Here is a 19963-nt window from a genome sequence, read left to right as displayed (position 1 = left end):
GTGTGTTGGAGTCCCTGGGCGCTGCTCTGGAACTGCTCCCCACAAAGCCAGGCAGGACTCTGGGGAGCCTCCTCTCCCTTGGAGCAGACTGTCTCCAGGGCAAGAAGCTCACACGGCTTCACCTCCTGGGTCTCTCCTTGGAGCATTCAGCATCCTCTGCCCCTCCGTGCGCTTCCCACAGCGAGTCGCCCCAGCGGGGTCCTGGGGGGCCACAGGGTCCTGCCCCCCCACTTTGCAGTCAGACATGACTCTCAGCCAGCCAGTAACACAGAGGTTTATTCGATGACAGGAACACGGTCTAAACCAGAGCTTGTAGGTACAGAGAACAGGACCCCTCAGCTGGGTCAATTCTGGGGCCCAGCGAGCCAGACACCCATGGCTGCCCTCACTTCCCATCCCCAGCCAGCCCCAGCCTGAAACCCCCTCCAGCCCCTCCTCCTCTGCTCAGTTCCTTTCCGGCAGGGAGGTCACCTGAGCTCTTTGTTCACCTTTAGCTATTCCCTTGCAGGGGGGAAGGGCCCGGCCATTAGTTGCCAGGAGACAGAGGGTCGGCCAGAAACTGAGGCCCCCACCCAGTATTCAGAGGAAACATTAAGAACAGCCCCACTTGGTCACAGGGGGATACACTTATGGAGGGCAGACGGCACACGGGCACCCCACGGAGCAGCCCAGTGCACCCCTCGAGGGACATAGGAAGGGCACGGGCAGGACAGAGCCGATTCCCAGAGGAAGTGGGGCCTCACTGAAAGGAGGGACCCGTAGTGCTGGGGCTCCAGGAATCGAGGGAGATGCGCCCAAGCAGGGCTCAAGGCAGCCAGGCCATAGTGTGTTGTGGGGATTCCTGGGGTGGGGGAACCCGCCCGCCCCATGTGCCTTTGCTGTATGCACCGAGCTCAATAAAGAGACTGTAGCCACGAGCCAGCGTGCCGCAGCGCCCACACGCCCCCTGCTCGAGCTCGCAGGGCCAGTAGCCACGCTGCCCTCCAGCTGATAACGGGGCCTCCCCTCCCGCCGTCCCCGGGGCAGGTCCTGCACCGTGCTGCCCTGACAGGGCAAGGCCCTGTGATGGGCAGGGGGACCCCATTCATTCACCTTAGGGCCCAGCACCCCCCAGGGGCCCGGATCAGCGCCCTGCCCCATTCCTATGGTCAGCATGGGGGGCAGCCCCCCTCTGGTGCACCTAGCGAGGACGAGCGGGACGTGGACTCGGATTGGCTCCGCCGCGGCGCCCGGCTCCGTGCAGGGTCCTTGGCCCTGTGGAAAAGCGTTGAACTTAGGGCAGGTGGAGAGACTTGCTCAGCGCAGGGGGGCAGATCCCTGGTGCCAGGGAGGGGGACATGCCCAGTGGGGAGCCAGGGACACCCCCGCACCCCTGCTCCTGCCTGGCCGCACTGTGCTGTGCCTGGGCCTCTTCTGTCCCCTCCAGCCTGGCTCTGACAGGCCCTGGCAGCCCTTTGCCCCAGGTGCGTGGGAGACGCTGATGTTACCTGTGGCCCCGCACTTCCACACACAGCCGCCGGGGGGCGCCAGAGACCATCTGCACCACAGTGGGGTCTGGGGGTGGAGGCTGCTGGTCATGGGGGCCGGGGAGGCGGGGTGGGGGGAAGGGCTCAGCACTCCTGAGCTTGCCCAGAAGCCCCTGCCTCTGCAGCTGCAGATTGTTTGGGTCAGGGTGACCCAGCTGCAGGGCCCGGCGAGCTGAGCGCATCACACACCGGTGCAGCCGAGGGCCCCGTCCCGCCCCCCCAGGCTCTACCCACATCTCGCTCTGAGCAGCTATTATGGGATTTACACCAGGGTTATTTTTAAAGGCAAAGCCTTTTTCTGCTCTCCCCCTCCCCCGTCCCGCACGCCTGAGCCTCTCCCATCCCTTTGCAGGTCTCTTCTGTGAGGGGCTGAGGTCAGACGCTTCCTGGCCCAGAGAGAAGCTGCAAGCCACAGCTCACGTGTTAGAGCTGCAGCACGCCTGGCCAAGCCGGGGGCGGGGGGACGAGACCCTGCAGGACGGGGCGGGGGGTGAGGGACACACTTCCCATTGCCAGAGGTGCACAGCTCCACGGAGCAGAGTCGGCCGCTGACAGCCGTGCCCGGCGCACTGTGGAGGGCAACGCCCCAGCCCTGGCACACGGATGGGATGGCAGGAGAAAGAGCCTGCTGGGGTGGGGGGGCAGTGCAGAGCCTCTCCCATCCCCGCTCGGGGCCACGGGTCTCGCCCGGTTCCAGCCAGCCCCAGGGGCTCCCGGCATGCAGGGCCTGGCCACAGACTACTCCCAGACAGAACCCTCCAATTCACCTCGCCTGCCCCTAAGGGCTGGTGGGCTAACGCCTGAGCCCTGCCAACGGCCTTCCAGGCACCAGGCTTGATTCTCCGCTCGCCCCTGTGTGCCAGTGACACTCCTGCAGTGAGGCTGGGCAAGTGAGAGGCTCCAGCTGTGTCAGGCATGGTGGGCAAAGCAGGAAGCTGAGGGGGAATCCGCCGGGTGGGCTGAGCCCCGCAGAGCCCCCGTATCTTTACGAGGCCTGGGCCTGGTGCCCCTTGCAGCCTGCCCTTGGCACTGCCCCATGGCCAGGCTGAGCAGCCCCAGGCATGCTCCCCACAGCGGAGGCGGCCCGGGGCCCTGGCGACTAATTGGCTGGATCTAACCCTTGCAATCCTGGGACCAGCTCAGTGACTGCGCGGGAGGTGGGCAGGGGTGCTGCTGGAGGAGGAGCTACTAGTGCTGGGCTAACTTCCCCATGCAATGCACTGCCAGTGCCACCCCCGGGGTCTCCCCTGCCCAGGCAATGGCTGGAAATGCCCAGGCTGCGGGGGGGTAGGTGGGTGGTGCTCGCACTCTGCCCTCAGGCAGCATCACACCAGGAGTCACCATGGAGCCTGCAGGGAGGGGGCAGGGCTGTCAGGCCGTGTGCCACCCCTCTGGGTCCCTGGGTCCCAGGATGCCTAGGGGGCAGCCCTGCCGCACCTCGGAGCAGAGAATCCAGGGCATGCAAGAGGGCAAATGACAGGTGCTCAAGGGCTCTGCCTGCCCCAGAGCAGAGCGGGGGGCAGCACAGGGCCCTCCCTGAGCCTGCCCTACCGAGCCCACCGCAGGGGATTTGTGCCCAGCGTGCCGCGGGGCGAGGGCTTGTTCGGCTCCCGGGGGGGAGCTGCTGGCAGCTGCCAGGGAACGGGCCCAACCCAGGAAGGCCTTTCACGCCGGGGTGGGGCAGGGCGACTCGCTGCAGAAGTCCAGCATTTGGCACAAAGCTTCTGCCCCCAGCTCCCTCCATATGATGTCATCGCGCCATGAGGGCACAGGCCTGCATGTGACATCACACTTGCTACCATGGCAGAGCTCTGACGCTGCCTGTGGCCGGGAGCAAGTTCAGGCATCAGGCCCGGGGGCTGGACGGTCTAATGGAGAGAGCGCTGGGGACCGGCCAGCTCGATTCCTGCCACGAGCCCACGGGTGGCCTTGGCCAAGCCGCCTAGACACTCTGCGGCATGCGGTGGGGCTGAGCCTTCCGCACTCGGAGTCTGCGGCGAGGGGTGCTAGGGACATAGAATCTCAGGGTTGGAAGGGACCTCAGGAGGTATCTAGTCCAACCCCCTGCTCAAAGCAGGACCAACACCAACTAAATCATCCCAGCCAGGGCTTTGTCAAGCCTGACCGTAAAAACCTCTAAGGAAGGAGATTCCACCCCCTCCCTAGGGAACCCATTCCAGTGCTTCACCACCCTCCTAGTGAAATAGTGTTTCCTAATATCCAACCTAGACCTCCCCCACTGCAACTTGAGACCATTGCTCCTTGTTCTGTCATCTTCTACCACTGAGAACAGTCTAGATCCATCCTCTTTGGAACCCACTTTCAGATAGTTGAAAGCAGCTATCAAATCCCCCCTCACTCTTCTCTTCTGCAGACTAAACAATCCCAGTTCCCTCAGCCTCTCCTCATAAGTCATGTGCTCCAACCCCCTAATCATTTTTGTTGCCCTCCGCTGGACTCTCTCCAATTTATCCACATCCTTCTTGTAGTGTGGGGCCCAAAACTGGACACAGTACTCCAGATGAGGCCTCACCAATGTCGAATAGAGGGGAATGATCACGTCCCTCGATCTGCTGGCAGTGCCCCATCTCATACATCCCAAAATGCCGTTAGTCTTCTTGGCAACAAGGGCACACTGTCGACTCATATCCAGCTTCTTGTCCACTGTAACCCCTAGGTCCTTTTCTGCGGAACTGCTGCCCAGCCACTCAGTCCCTAGTCTGTAACATACCTGACATACCTGGAGCCTCAGCCCAGAGCGAGTGTGTCACGGAGTCCCTGGGCGATGCTCTGGAACTGCTCCCCACAAAGCCAGGCAGGACTCTGGGGAGCCTCCTCTCCCTTGGAGCAGACTGTCTCCAGGGCGAGAAGCTCCCACGGCTTCACCTCCTGGGTCTCTCCTTGGAGCATTCAGCATCCTCTGCCCCTCCGTGCGCTTCCCCCAGCGAGTCGCCCCAGCGGGGTCCTGGGGAAGCCAGAGGGCCCTGACCCCCACTTTGCAGTCAGACGTGACTCTCAGCCAGCCAGTAACACAGAGGTTTATTAGATGAGAGGAACATGGTCTAAAACAGAGCTTGGTACAGCGAACTGGACCCCTCGGCCGGGTCCATTCTGGGGGGCAGTGAGCCAGACCCCCACGTCTGCCCTTCACTCCTCGTCCCCAGCCAGCTCCAGACTGACACCCCCTCCAGCCCCAACTCCTCTGCTCAGCTCCTTTCCCGGGCCAGGAGGTCACCTGATCCCTTTGTCTCCAACACCTTCAGTTGGCACCTTTGCAGAGGGGGGGCCCAGGCCATCAGTTGCTAGGCGACAGAGTGCCAGGCATTTAGGTGCACTGGCCCCTTCCTCTGCAGCAATCACACCCCCTGCTCCCACCACCTGGCTACTTAAGAACTGCAGAGGGGACACTGAGGCGCCAACACAGTATTCAGAGAAAACATTAAGACCATTCCCCGTTTGCCAGAGGGTGTCACCGACACGCTGCCGCTGGTCTTGGCACAGAAGTGACGGTGAACTCTGGTGCTCCCACCTGGCCTCGGGCCAGCGAGTCACAGAACTAGGGCTGAGAACATGATGATGCATCTTAGCTGGGGCTCAAAGGGGAACTGTCCCTAGGTGAGGCATCTTGTGAGCCAGCAGGGCCGTGCAAATCATCAGCGGGCGGGAGCTGGAGCTTAGTGCAGGAGCCTCTCCAGCATGAGCTAAAAGCCAACTGGCCATTAGCTAAGGCAGGAGAACAGCCTCATTTTCTCTCTCTCCAAGTGGCCTCGGTGCCACTAGATGGGCCAGAACCACACCCAGGAGGTGTGGGGGGGTTACACAAATACTGACAGAGCAGGGCTGGGAGCCAGATTCCTCTTTACCCTGGGGCAGAATGGGGGCACACGGCCCTGCCCCACACCCCCCGGGCAGAATGGGGGCACACGGCCCTGCCCCACACCCCCCCCGGGCAGAATGGGGGCACACGGCCCTGCCCCACACCCCCCCCGGGCAGAATGGGGGCACACGGCCCTGCTCCATGCCCCCTGGGGTGGCACCCTACTCCGCACAGCCAGAAACAATGGTGCCCAGGGGCAGGGGCAGCAGTTCCTCCTTGGGCTGCAAGGGCAGAGGTGCAAGTGCAGAAACGTAGCCCTGGCACTAGGTCTCCTAGTCCCAGGGGCACAGCGAGGGGAAGGAGAAGGAATGGGGGAAGGGAGCGCGAGACAGGCAGGGTCACCTGTCCGCTCAGGAGGCTGGCTGCAGAATGCAGCCCAGCAGGTTGGGGCGAGCCCGGCAGGGCCTGTGTTAGCCGGCCGGGTCCATGATCGCCCCCAGCGGAGTGTCGAGCTGTCACCTGTCACCATGGGCTGGGAGCGCTAACGCTGCCTGCTGAGCTCTGCCACAGGAAAGCCAGGTGCCCCTGGGCTTGACCTGCTTTCTGCTGTATTTGGGGCTAGCTGCCGGGGCCCTGGAAACGCCGGGGCCAGTAAGGGGCCAACAGGGCGCAGGCTCCAGTCACAACCCAGCGTGGGGCAGGGCCCTGCCTTTACACCCGACAGCCAGCTGGGTCCCGGTTCGCCCACGCAGCAGCCCTCCCCACACACCGGCTGCTCTGACTGCACTGGGAGCTGGGAGCACGCGACACAAGGCAGCTTTTACCCACCACTGAAATGCAACCGCCTCTGGGGTAGAAGGGGGCAGCAGACCAGCATTTTAGGACAAAGCCCAAAGAAGTAGTCTGGGGAACGCGCCTCCTCAAAGTGCACTCTCCCTTTGCCAAGCACCACGCGGGGGGCAGGGGGCGCCGGGGCTGTCCTTGGGCCAGACCACCCAGGGCAGGGTGCCACGCAGAGGCAGACCAGCGTGCTACGAATGACCTGACTGCGCTCGTCACTTGGCCTTGGAAACACGTCCTGTGGAGCCTCAGCCCTCCCGGGCGCCGACGTGGCAGCACGGGGCAGGGGGCCGGGCTCCAGGGAGCCGTGTGGAGGGAGCACTGCACACGCCTTCCTGGGCAGAACCGCTGACATCTCCAGCACCTTGGCACCTGGGAGGGGCCGCCCGCCTCGGCAGGTGATTGCTCAGCCTTGCAAAGGGGCCACCCGCAAGCAGCAGCTGCAGGGGAGGGAGAGGAAGATGCTGGCGTGAGCTCCCTGTGGGCTTTGAACTCCCAGGCACAAGCCTGCCTGATTCCCACAGGCCAGAGGCTGGCTGTGAGGGGCTCCCGGCCACGGCGCGGTGCATCCCGCTCACAGCGGCGTCAGGCTGCCCTCGAATACACCGTGGGACCAACGGCAGGGACGGCCCAGCCAGGCAGAGTGCCACCTTCTCCCCCAGCTGGACCACTGCCCCTTAGCCACCATCAGCAGCCCTCTGCTCTCCCTGTCGCCCACCCAGCCTGCCACCACCAGTGCTGGGCCGATGACGCTGTGTCCATGGCAGCCCAGCCTGAGTCTCCCAGCAGAAGCTAGGGCAGCCTGGGCCCTGGGCGCAGGACAGGCTGAGCTGGGGGTCTTGGGGTGGAGCCTGCGGTTCAGAGGCTCCCAGGTCCCTGCTCCCTGCCTGATGCTAGTGAACGAAGCCTGGATCTTCCCTGAGAGGCTCTAGGCTGGCGGGGGAGGGAGCGGAGAGCAAGCATCCCCCCCCCGCTGAGATCAGTGTGTGGCCTGTGGCAGGGGGAGCAAAGTGCCCCCGCATGGGGGAGTCCAGGCTGACGCCATGGGGCCCTGCCCCTCATGCTGCTGGGAGTGGGACCGGTGGAGCCCGTATTGCCACCGGCCTCATGTGGGACAGAGCCAGTGTCAGAGCAGGGGCGGGCCGGGGGCTACAGGCGGAGCTGCCCCTCCGGCTGGGACTCACTCACTCGCCCGCCCGCCCACAGTGGTCAAGTTCCCTGGCCCAGCTCGGTTGGTACAGAGCGGGCAGGAGCTCAGCTGCTGGGCACCCCAGCGCCATGAGCCGGACGAGCACACCCCATGGGAACCGCGCTCTGGCTGGCCCCGGGGGGCGAATCCTGGGGCTCCCACCAGACAGCAAATGGTGCCAATGGCCCCTGCTGGTGACCCAGAATGGAGGGGGCGGGGAGGGGGTAGGCCTGCCCCAACCCCACAGCAGAGAGAATGGGGTGGGGAGGTGGGGGCACTGCTCCCATGCAGGCCGAGGCAGATTCTCTGCCATCCCAAGTGCCAGCCCTCACCCCCCTCTCGGCCATTGGCTGGCGGCACGCGCCCAGGCAGAGGTGCCTTATCTAATAAATTACCTAATAATCACTCTGATAAGGGGTGCTACTGGCATGAAGGGAGCAGTAAACATTAACCCGGCCAAGCCCGGCTGGGAGCCAGGCCCAGCCATGCTGGGGGGCAGGGAACAGCCCCCTGTGGGGGGCTCCACATTGACCCCGTGCCAGCAGGACTAGCCGACAGCCCAGCTGGCCTGGCCGCTCCTGGGGCTGCCCAGTGTGGGAGCAGGTGAACCTGCCCCATGGCAGGCCTGGATTCCCGGGCTCGGGGAGTCCCAGGGAGCGGCGAACCCATAGGCTGCCCCCCTCCTCCCCCGCCCGGTGCCAGGGCACTAGACTATCCAGCATCAACCCCCCATTTGTCAGCCCCACGCAGCCGGAGCCCAAACCGAACCGTGGCCTTTGCCCGCCAGTGAGCCGGGCACCGGCTCTGGGAAGCCCACCAGCCTGCGCCCCCCACCCCTTCCCTACTGATTTCCAGGGGGCTCAGGGTTCCAACTGCTGCTCTGACAGCCCCCCCCCCCGACTCTGCCCCCCAGCAGCTACGGAGCCAGTGCTGGGGGGTTGCAGGTGAGGCTCCATCCTTCAGGCAGAGCTCCCACGGCTCCGCTAGAGAGACGCCTCGTGAGTGTCCCGGTGGGTGGCTGCAGAGCAGAGGGGTGGTGTGCGGGGCTGGGTGCACCAGTCCGGGGCGGATGTTACCGGCCGTGCTGGCCCTTTGAGCGGCTGGGACTTTGTGCCGCGTGTTTGCACACCAGCCATAAAGGGCAGCACAATAAACCCTGGCCCGGCCGGAAGCGCAGTGCAAAGCAGCTGCCGTAGCAGAAGGGACGAGGATCCCAGGGCTGACTTGGCTCCCACCAGCACCGGACGGAGCAGGGACGGGACCCAGTGCTGGGAACACCCCAGACTCAGCCAAGCCCTCGGTGCCGCTGCAGTCACAGAGCCAGTGGCTGGGGAGCACGGGGGCAAATGGCAGCACTTCTGCACAGACCCTGCCCGGGCCCGGGGCGCCCCCAGCAGGCAGGTGACCCAGCAGGCAGGTGACCCACCTGCCCAGAGGCGGGGGCTAGCTCGCTGGGAGAATTCTGCCAGGGACCGAGCGCTGGGCTGCACGGGGGTGAGATTGGGCTGGGGGCGTCTCGCAGGCAGGTGGATTTTTCACACCCCAAGAGATGAAGTGTTACCCCAGTAAATTCCTGGTGTAGACCAGGCCTAAGAAACACGAGTCTGAGACTGTAGAAGAGCAGAAGAAACAGCACAAATTGTTACCATTACAGACCCTGCTGGGGGAGGGGGTGTCCCATGAAAGGGGGCTCCTGGTTCCCAACTTTCTGAACCAGACCCGCGGTGCTGGGCTGACCCTTGGGTGAGGAATAGGTGAGTGGACAGTGTGCCGCGTGCATTGCTGCGTGCTGAGCCCTCGGGTATCGGCCCAACGCTGACACACCGCAGAGAGTGCTGGAATTACCCCCAAGAGCTCTGCCTGGCACCCCCGGGTGCAGCTTGCATGGCAGCAGGGCACAAGCAGAGACCGGTTCCTGGGACACCAGCCCTGGGCACCCTGCCGCTCTGGGGCACTTGCGAGCTGCCACGAATTCCCACACGCAGTACCTAGGAGCGGGAGGGGCTGTGTCTGGGGGCCTGTCCCCTCGTGCAGGGGACGGTTAACACACCCCTAATGGGAAGGAGGCAGTTGACTCTGGGGGAGCAGAGATGCAGAGGCCTTTGGGGTCCCCATGGGCCCTGGAGGAAGAGCCTGAGGCCCCCAGCTCTGAGGGCTGGTGCTGTGATCCAGAGAACACGGCTCCTGGTCCAGGAGGGGTCGGGCCTGCTGGGGAGAGAAGTCACGAGGGTCATGCTGGGAGGGGACACGGAGGGGGCAGCTGATCAGAGGACAGGCCCAGCCATCTCTTTGGGCCCCAGCCTGCACTCACTGCATCCGTGCTCTGCAGCTCTCCATATATGTGCAGGGCCAGCCCATGGGCTTCCCACCTCACCTGCGGCAGTGCTTCACCCGCCAGCTTGGGATCCTGCCAGCCCGGGGGAAGCTGGCTGGCTCGTGTGTTCCCTCGCCCTGGCCCGGGCTGTGACGCTATCTGGAAAGCAGGGTGAAGGAAGTTCCTCAGCCTTGGATCTCGAGCTCAAGGCCGAATGCAAAGCAGCATCACAATTTCAAGGACACAAACAAATCAAAGGTTTCTAGGACAACACACGCAGCGATTACTCACCTGCCACGGAAGCTACTACCACTTCCCGCACCAGAGCTGGGCGGGGCCACAGCAGAGCCGGGGGGCCTTACAGCCAGTTCTCCATGTAAGGCTTGAGCCTGCCCCATGGGATCCGGGGCGGCTGAGCCTGAAGGCGCTGGGGAGCCGGCAGCGAAAGCGACGGGGTGTCGCTGGCTGCGAGGGGACGGGGCTGGGAGGGATGCCAGGCAGCGGGTGACGCTGGGGAAGCAGAAAGTGACCCACCGAGAGGTGAAGGGGGATGTGGGAGTAACCTGAAGGGCTGAAGCCCAGGGGTTACAGCAGTGCCGGGCTCCAGGGCCGAAGCCAGCAGGCAGGGATGCTGTTTGCACATGTCTCTGGCTCCGCCCCTTGGCAGAGATAGTGCATGGGGCAGCTCCCACCTGTGCTGGGAGAAGGGTGCGAGAACCACTCTGCCACAGCCCCCTTTCACTGCTCTCCCTGCCCTTGGCAAGGCCTGCCCAGCTGCAGGGCTGGCTCGGTCCCAGCCGCGGGCGCAGAGGGAAGGTCTCAGCAGTCAGCGAGGGGCTAACGGCTCCCCGGGGTGGCCGCTGGTTAGTTCGAGAACCTGGGCGGTTACTCGCGGCAGAACAATGCTGCCCATGAGCAAACACGACCTCTAGAGCCGACACCTGCTGAGGAGCCGCGGTAGCCGGAGGCGTGGGAATCGCGCCTGGGGCCGAGGCAGCAGGTCCACTGGGTGCTGGGGCTGGCGGCCCAGAGCGAAGCCCAGGGAAGGGTGGTTATACTGAGGCTGGAATTCCACCACCGAGGGGCATCTCCACCAGCTCCCCATGGGGGAGGGGATCAGCCCAAGATCAGAGGGGGCAGGGCAGGGGGCAGCCAGTACGGGAGGGAATGAGGCACCAGCTCCGGAGTTTGAGTCTGGCCAGAAGGAAGCAACCCCAGAGCAAAGGAGCCAGCTGCATTAGCACTTCCAGCCCCCTGGCCCCTCACCTGCTGGGATGAGGGTTGGGGCAGGCTGGTGGAGGGCCAGGGCTAGTGGGGATCACAGGAAGTGCTCCTGTAGATGCAGTCGGGGGCTCGGTGATTGGACGTGGGGTGGGGGGGCCCCCATCTCTCTGTAAGTGTCTGGGCCAAGCCTGCCCCTGCTCAGCAGAATGGATGGGTCAGGGCCTGGTCCCAGCACATGGAGCATTTGCTCCCAGGGCCACCTGGATGGGAAGGGACTGTTCCCCTGGCCTGTGAGGAGCGAGTCCAGGACCCAGCGGGCTGCTGTCCGCATCAGAAGAAACAAGGGGCCCTGATCAGTGCTCCCCAGAACAGTCCAGGGCTGCATGAGCCGCAGGCAGTGTCACCCCAGAGCAAGGCTGGATGGCTACTATGCAGAGCTGGAATCTGCCCCAGGCGCTTGCTCTGTCTGGCAGTGACAGAACCGGAAGGGACCCAGGCCGCTAACGGACAGAGGAGCGCACCAAGGCCTGTCCTTTTCGCTGAGAAGTTTATTTGGTTCCATCATCACAGAGATGTCTGATAAATATACAAACCCAGGACCCTTCTGGAGCACTAACCCCAATAAGTTAGCAATAAATAAGGAGAGTGTATAAATAAATCCCTACTAAAGTGCACTTTTTGCTCAGAGTGTTAGGTGGCACGAGCCCCCAGGGAGCAGCCCTGCGGAAACCTGCCTCCAGGGGGGAAGAACCCACCTCCCCAGGCACATAGGGCGGAGGGGGCTAAGTGACCATGGTGCAGCTGGAACAGGGACTGACGGGTCCTGCCCTTGGTGACTGCGCTGCCCCCAACAAGGCTGCAGGCACTCTGGCCCCCCTGGTGTCCCCTGAGCCACATCCAGCCAGTTCCAAGCTGAGCAGGATGGAGGGGAGAGGAGGCGCGAACAGGCCTGTTTTCTCGTGTCTGAACTAGCCGCTGGCAGAAGGGGCATGGAGAGGCCTGGGTCAATGCAGTGGGCCTTGGCTGCCAGGGGTATGACTGTAAACACGCCCGTGCCATTGCACCCAGGGCAAGTTTGCATAGACGGCAGGTCTTTAAGAAGCACAGTCAGTGGCTGCCTCTCTCGGCCCTGCCATGAGACTAGCTGGGCCAGAGGCGTTTGGTAATGGGGCTCGTGTGCACCCTCAGGCACAGTGACACTTGGTGACGATCATGTCCTCGAAGAGCGTGGAGACGAGTCTCCCGTCGCTGTTGTAGTGCATGAGCACCATGGGGTCATAGCCCGCGGGCACGCAGCAGGGGGCGGGCGTCTCTTTGGACAGCGTGTGCATTCGGGCTTTGATCTGGGCATGCATGCTGGCCGGCTTGTAGTTGTGAGGGCAGGACCCTTCGCAGAACTTCATGTAGTAGCTGTTCGGGGCGATCACCCAGTCGGACCAGCCGATGTCTTGAAAAGACACTTTGAGGGACTTGAGGCAACATTTCCCATCACTCTTTCTGCATTCCTCCTCTAGCGCCCTGGCTTTCCTTGGCCTGGAGCCCAAGTGCTCCTGGGTTTCCACCACTAGGTTCAGCGTCTCAGCCCCCTGGCTGGTGCGGTTGGTGGCGAGAAAGGCAGAAACGTCTGCAGCGAATACCAGCTGCAGATGGAGCCTTTGCTCCGCGCTCACTGCCCAATGCCGGACAGCGGCCCCCAGGTCAAGGCTCAGGGTCGTGGCATCGAGGGCGTAGGAATGCAGGAGTTTGGGGTGCCCGTTGCGCTGCCCAGGCTCCGGCAGCTGGTAGATCTCTACTCGAGACGGCCAGGAGGCATTGAGTCTGGAGACATCCTGAGTGCTGAGAGATTTCTCGAAGAGTCTCAGCTCAGCCCTCATCACGCTGAGCTCCTGGTGGAAGGCCTCGGTCCGGGACAGCACGAGATTGTAGCAGGAGCTGCCAGCAGAGGCTTCCGTCCGGCGCTCCACTGCAGAGAGAGGAGGCAGCGAAGGGTTAATAGGGGCTGCTTTTCCACATCGCCTCTTTCTGGTCCTGCTACGAACTGCCCACCCCGGCACAAGCCAGCATCTCAGATTCCCCCCGGCATTGTGCAACGTGACACGCGTGTTATCCTTGTGCGCTGCACATGTACACGTGTACGTACCAGCCCTTCCATGGCCGTGCACTGTTCAGTGTGAGGGTTGCCAGGGGCACGACTGCCATGTGCTCGCTGTACGCTGTGGGGAAGCCCTTCTCTACAGGTCCCATCTGTGCACACACAGACCTTCCCTAGGCCACCCGGCCTGGGGCTCCCATGTGCCCAGGCTGGCAGTGCCCAGCTGGGTCCTCACAGCACTCCCGGGCGATCCCCATTTCATAGCTGGGGAAACCGAGGCAGAAAGTCGGGGACTTGCTCCAGGGCACACAGGCAGTCTGTGCAGAGCAGGGCTGGGTCTCCCGAATGCCACTCAAGTGCGTTAGCCCCGTGTTATCACAAGCCCCAGGTAAAAGTTATGGCCTCACCCTCCATGAAGCAAACATGGTTAGAAATCCCCCCCCCCCCGCAACAAACCATCCATGCTAGGTAAGGAACAGACAGAAGCCTCCCCCCAGCACTGGCTCTGCCCAAGTGTTATAACAACTCCCAGGTCCCGGGCAAACCTCAACTCTGCATAACACCCCCCACCCTTCTCCCATTAACCCGCCTGTGTCCTCTGAACACGCAGCCAGTTCAGCTCGGCCAGGCACGACCCGTCTGACCATGCCTCCCACTCAGCCTCAGCCAAACGGAGCTGCAGCGACACCCAACGGTCTGCGGCTGCCCCCGGCCGAACACGCCCAGCTCCCCGGGCTCTGCTCTAACAGCTGGACCATCACTCGGGGGACTCGCTTTAGCCCTTGCTGTGTGTTGTCAGTGGCCTCTGCATCCTAGAGCCAGGGCAGTGCGGGGCGACGCTTGCGTGTGCCAGAGCGCTCAACACGAGGCCTGGGCACCACTGGGAGCCCAGAAGCCACAGGGGGGAACGGGGTGTTTGCCAGCTGCTGTGCAGGGAGGAGTCCTCCAGCAATGTCCCGGGCCTGGTGCATGGGAGTCAGAGGTGCTCAGCACTTCTGGGATCAGGCCAAAGGACCAGAGCCAGTTTGCAGCACCTCTGGGGCAGACCCGGGAACACACCCCAGGAGCCCTGACCCCGCCCTGTGCAGTAACTGTGGGACCATCCCATGCAGTGCATGGGAATGGGCCTTTCAGCCCCTCCCTCCCAGGGTGCCTCTAATCCTGTCCCACACGGCACGCGACAGGGCGGGGGGAGAGGGGAGCACACGACCTGACCCAGCCCTGGGAGAGGTTTGCAAACCCTGGTCCCTTCACTTTCCCTGCCCCACCTCACGTTTCCTGGCCAGGGAGCATCGCCAGCCCTGGCCAGACAAAACCCAGGCGTCGGAGCCCAAATCAGGGGTTAATAAAGGCAGCTGGAGGCTTTTCATTCGCCTTCCTGCTGCAGGCCCCTGGGCTGCTCTCTGGTCCCAGCTCCCCTCCATCAGCGCAGTCAGCCACGCTTGGGTCCCGGGCCCAATGGGCTGCTAGACACCAGCTCCCTTTTGGCTGATACACGACAGCCGAGATTTTCACAAAGCCACTTGCCTCCAGGAGCTGGGGCTGTAAATAAACCAAATCTCACAGGAGCGAAGCCAGGGGCAGAAGTGGAACCCGAAGCAGTCTAGGAAGTGCCTCCATCTTGGCATCTGTCTGTTCCCAGGGCCGTGGGAAGGGCCCAGAGGCCCGGCAGAGCCCAGGGCAGGAGACTTGCTGCTTCTAGGCCAGAGGTCCTGACAATCTTCGGGGAACCAGCTGAACTTGCAGATGCTTTTGGGACCCAAACATCCAGCTTTAGCCCTGACTAATGGGTCACTGGAGAGCCAGGCCCCAGCCACGTCTGGCTAGTTTGAATTAGCAAAGCAAGGGGCTGCAAAGCCCCCTGCCAGAGCTGCTGGCTGGAGCCCGCTCTGCAGGAGCCGGCTGGCGTCAGCATGGAGCATGCGGAGCCGAAGGAAGACCTCATTCTGAACAGGCTTCCAAGCGGCTGCTTCCAGGTGAGACTGCCCCAGCCATTCTACCACGGCTCAGGCCTGGGAGCACTTTGCCAAGAAAAACGGGCAGAGGGCAGAGACCCCCTCCCCAGCCAGGAGATCAGGCTAAGGGAAGGGGACGCGCTCTGGCAGCTGGGTTCCAGGGCTGCCTGACCACCCGGAGCCCTGCGAGGAAGAGAGACCCCCGCGACTCCTGTGCGCTCCCTCCAGGCACCTGGAAAATCAAGGATTGGGCAAAGTCCCATTTGTTCCTTTCTGAAGGTCAGCAGGGGCCGAGGGCCCCACAGCTCCCAGTCCCTACGCCCACCACGCAGCGGCCGCTACTGCCCGCGCAGGAGCAAAGCACTCCCCCTGGGGAAGGTGCTCACCAGCCTTCTCCTTGGGCAGAGCCCCCAGCCCCCGCGCAGGGCGCTGCACGAACACACAAGGGGAGACGGGCGCTGCCCCACAGAGAGCAGCCTGATCAGGAGGAATCCACTCCCACGATTGCACGGGTCAGTGACAAGCACAAATCGATGGCTCCACAGTCCTACGTTTTCCTTAAGCTAATAAAAATAAATAAATAAATATAGATCGCTGTCCCGGCCCCCGCCTGCCCCGGCAAGCAGCATGAGTTGGCCAGTTGCTGCAGCTGGTGTGTGCCCGGCGCAGCACTCCCGGCTTCCATCTCCCACGTGTCGGTGCACTGGCACTGAGCCGCACGCGGTGAGTCAGTGTCAGGAGCTCTAAGGGGCCCGGCTGAGCAAGGGGGTCTCAACCCTCCTTGGCTCTGCACTGGGCCAGTCCAACAAGCAGCACCCACTGCCCGGCTTTGCTAGACCCCAGACTGGCCACCTGGGAACCACGCAGCCCTCGCGGGGCCCCACAGGCAGGTTCCTCTGCATTCCCAGGGCCGGGGCAGCAGTTTCAAGAGTGCCTCAGGAGTGGAGTCAGGGGGACATCGGCTTCTAGGTGAGGGCAGCACCTCAAAGTTTTTCCTCGGCTGCTCAGAGAGAAAGTGAAACTGGAGGCACAGCCCAGGCGCCCGTGGACATGCTCGGCTCTCAGAGAACCAGAGGTTAGCAGGGACTGCCAGGGTCAGTCAGGCCAACCGCCTGCCAAGATACAGGAATTGTTGGGTCGCACCGCTCCAGCCTGCGTTGGAAACCTCCAGCGAAGGAGCTTCCCCGACCTCCCCAGGTCTGCGCCATTGTCCCACTGCTCCGACAGCCAGGACATTTTCCCTCGGTTGGTTTCACTTACGCTTTGGAGTCAGGAGGTGAAGCGTCCTGGGTGGGGCTGCCACCTGACTTTCTGCCCTGCTCCGGTTCCCCCTCAGCTGGCTGAGTTTCTCCCTGTAGAGCTGGCGTGCTCTCCTCACCCCGTCCTGGTCCAGCCTCTGCCGGAGCACGGGGGGCTCCTGCAGCCCCAGCCGGTCCAGGATGCCCCTTTGGATTGTTTCGAGCTGACGCCTGTTCCCGGCCCATCCGTGCGGCCGCAGTTCCACGCCGGAGAGGAGCAGCAGCAGGCAGGTGGCGGCGTACCTGAAGTCCTGCCCTGAGCTCTGCATTGTGCAATAGGCCAGGCAGTGGAAGCGGCACCGAGGTTGTGCAATTTCTGTCTATATTTATAGCACACTCTGGACATGCAGCTTTCATCAACGTCTGTGAGGGAAATGAATGAAATGGACCAGACCTGGCTTTATACTGAGCTGAACCTTGCCCGCCCTCCACATCCCTCCACTCCCCCCCCCACTCACTCGCTGCCTTACGTCACTGCGTGAAGCAGTAAACACAGCTCCAGCAGGAATCTCTCCTGTCCCCTGGCCTGGGGAAGATCAGCCCTGGTGGAAGAGCCGCCCTCCCAGCCAAGGGCCCTCGGCTGAAATTTTATGGGCGAGCTTGGACAGCGCTGAGGCCTGGTGATTTGTGGTGTGTTTTGCAGCTATGGAGACGGCAGGAACGATTTACAACCAAGAGAAGCTTCTCCATGGCCGGCTCTTGCAACTAAGCATTTGCCTTCCATGTCCCCTCGGTGTGTTAGCTAGGGGCCCGGGGAGTCCTCGCGGGGACCATCCGCTGCAGGGAGGTTTGGGGCAGGGGAGGCAGCAGGCAGCCAGGCAGAGCAGCTTGGAGAAAACAACCCACCCGGAGCCCGCCTGGAACTCTCAGCAAGGCCAGCAGCTTCCCAAGGCTGGAGCCATCCCATTAACACTGCTGCCAATTTGTGCCTGTCTGAGCCTACGGTGCTGTACAATAAAAATAATAATACTAATTGGAGATATACCTACCTCCTAGAACTGGAAGGGACCTTGAAAGGTCATCGAGTCCAGCCCCCTGCCTTCACTAGCAGGACCAAGGACTGATTTTTGCCCCAGATCCCTAAGTGGCCCCCTCAAGGATTGAACTTGTAACCCTGGGTTTAGCAGGCCAATGCTCAAACCACTGAGCTCTCCCTCCATCCCAACTGCAGTGCTGCCTCGAAGGCTGGAAGCAGAATGTGGCAATTTCCTGCAATGGCCTCGTGAGACCTTATTGACTGAAGTTTATTTGTTCCCTTGAAGTCCATTGTGCAAGATGCAGTGGGTGTGTCTTCCTGTGGACTAGGGCTGTTGGTAACCCCTCTAGGGACAACCGCCATGGGGGGCCGGCGAGCTCCACTGCCAGTGCACAGGGAAGAAGGGAGGTTGGAGACAGTAACTGATAGGAAATCCACTTAAGAAATACCCCAGCAGAAGTTATCACAAATTCCCCACCTCCCGCTGTGTAAAACCCCAGGCTTTCGAAACATCACCCTGAGGCGTGTGATTGGCTGCTGATTACCTGTTCCTGGAGATCAAAGGCCCCGGCTCTATAAACAGGGGCTGAGCTGCCCAGCCCAGGGTCTGGGTCGAAGCTGAGAGCTATGAACTTGGAGCTACAGGAAGGCCCTGGGATGGGTTTCAGAACTGACGCCTGCCCGGGCGCGAGGCTGGCGCTGGGAAGCCTTTTAGCCAGTCTGCCCTTCTGCTGGCTCCCGGAGGTTCTCTCTGTAACTCTCCTGCTCAGAGCCGTGGGGCCCTGTGCCTGCAGTGCCAGGCTGGAGGGAGCCCACGGCGAGGAGGCAAAGCACAGCCTGGCTGGCTGGGATGTCATAGCGTAACCAGGGGGCTGAGCAGCGTGAGGGAGAGACACGAGCCGGGAGGGGGAATTCGGCTGCAGCTCCCTGACGGTGCGGGACACAGACCCACACCGGACACTGGGTGCCCAAACTGAGCTGCTTTAAAGAGGTGCAAGGGCGGGGGGCTCAGCGTGCTCTGGAAATCAGATGCCCCCTAGGGGACTCTCAGGCTGGGCTGCCAGAAATCGAGGTGCCCAACGGCACCAGTCACTCTTGAAAATCTTGGCCGATGAATTCCTGGTTCCACTGTAAGCCAGACCTGCCCCAGGACAGCTGTGCCTGCCACGCTCCGACCCTGGCCTAGAGCCAGAGTGGTTTGGCTGAACTTGGGGCAGACTCCGCCCTTGGGCATGTGGCTACCAGCCCCTGGGAGCTAAGGCCAGGGCTGAAGCTGGTTCTTTGCGGCGAGCCTCCCCTCCTGTGCTCGTCCCGCCTCCCTTTCCAGCCGCTCACGCCTGGGCCTGACCTCAGCTGGCAAAAATGCAAGAGGCCTCCTGTCAAATACTCGGATTTGGGGCCATTTCCTAAAGCCACCTGCAGCCCCTGGTGAGCACCACATGAGAAGTGGAGCCGGCCTGGGGGCTATGTGGTCTCCGGGCGCACGCGGCGCAGTGAGCCAGGGAGCAGGGCTGCACTTGAACTCGAAGAAAGAAGAATTGTCCTGGCGGGTCTGTGAGCCGCTCTCCCTGTCCTCAGGGCCTGAGTGCTCCGCAGGCGCCAGCCCACGTGCCCGGCTGGGACAGGACCAAGGGCGAGAAATCTGGCTTCAGCATCCCTGGACTGGCACAGCGTGCAGAGGAAGGGCGCCCTCTAGTGCCCAGGAAGGACACTTCTAGCTTCCACTTTGAGGGCTCCAGCGTTGCAGGAATTGAAGCTAAAGGGATGACGGGCAATGACACCCCTCCCTTTGCTTAGGCAGCTGGAGCCAAGGGAGCTGGTGCCTAGCCAGAGTCTTGCTCCGTTACCTAGTTTCACAGCTGGGCTGGTGGAGGAAGGAGGCGGCGATGTGGCTCCCCCCCCACAAGCGTGCACGACACAAGATTCTCTTCAGTGGAGGGAACCACAGACATCTCACAGGTGGCAGCCTCCCCCGGCCACAATCTTCCCCCCAAGCCCCATTTCAGCTGGAGAGAGGCACAGATTGGGGGGGGGGGGGTTTACGACCAGAAGGGACCATTGTAGCAGCCAGAGGACAAGGTGCTCAGAGCTTCACATTGAACATCTGCCGTGGGGCGGATTCTGCTGTTCTGTGCTGCTTCCTGGCTGGAGCATATTCAGGACAGGACCTCGCCTCTGACACTGCAGGAGAAGCCTGATGATCTCTGGTGCCTCCTGGCTTCTATCCTGGCCCTGCCGCCTCACTGAATAACTGTGGCACGTCAGGAAGGTGCGGGGGGAGGATACTTGCCTGTTCTCAGGGGACGAGGGGAATCTGCAGCAATTCAATCAGACTCTGCTGAAAGGCAAAGGATTGTGACTGAAGCCATGGCCCACACCAGCTGCCATGCGCCGAGATGGAGCCGGACAATTCCCTACACAGAGATTGCACTGAACTGGACAAAACATGAGTCCAGCCCGGCTCCCCACCGCTTGGACCAGTGCAGATGGCTGGGATGGGACTCTGAGGGTCTGCGCCCTCTGGCAGTGCACAGTGTGTCTGCATCAACCAGGGGCCCGGCTTGGGCGCTTGCAAGCAGCAGGAGAGGTCAGTGAACAGGGGGAATCTCTCAGTTCAGCTCACACATGGGACAGAACCACCCTAAAAGACAGACACTGATCTGAGCAGAAATCTTGACAGGTTAGTACCAGACATTGCTAGGAAATACACTGTCAGGGGCTTCCCTCAGCCC

At 62.5% G+C, this 19963-nt stretch overlaps 1 protein-coding gene across 1 annotated transcript; it reads right to left on the bottom strand.

Moving 5' to 3' along the window:
- Positions 1 to 11471: 11471 nt before the first annotated feature.
- On the bottom strand, positions 11472 to 16659 carry GDF15 (growth differentiation factor 15). Its single transcript, XM_044998431.1, has 2 exons — positions 16218 to 16659; positions 11472 to 12873 (listed from the first exon to the last, which is right to left on the bottom strand). Exons 1-2 carry the CDS (start codon positions 16522 to 16524, stop codon positions 12095 to 12097), a joined length of 1086 nt encoding a protein of 361 aa, XP_044854366.1. The 5' UTR covers positions 16525 to 16659; the 3' UTR covers positions 11472 to 12094.
- Positions 16660 to 19963: the final 3304 nt, after the last annotated feature.

Source organism: Mauremys mutica, chromosome 24 (genome assembly GCF_020497125.1).
Source record: "Mauremys mutica isolate MM-2020 ecotype Southern chromosome 24, ASM2049712v1, whole genome shotgun sequence".
In the NCBI taxonomy this organism is placed as follows: Eukaryota; Metazoa; Chordata; order Testudines; family Geoemydidae; genus Mauremys; species Mauremys mutica.
This window is presented reverse-complemented; position numbering and strand designations above follow the sequence as displayed.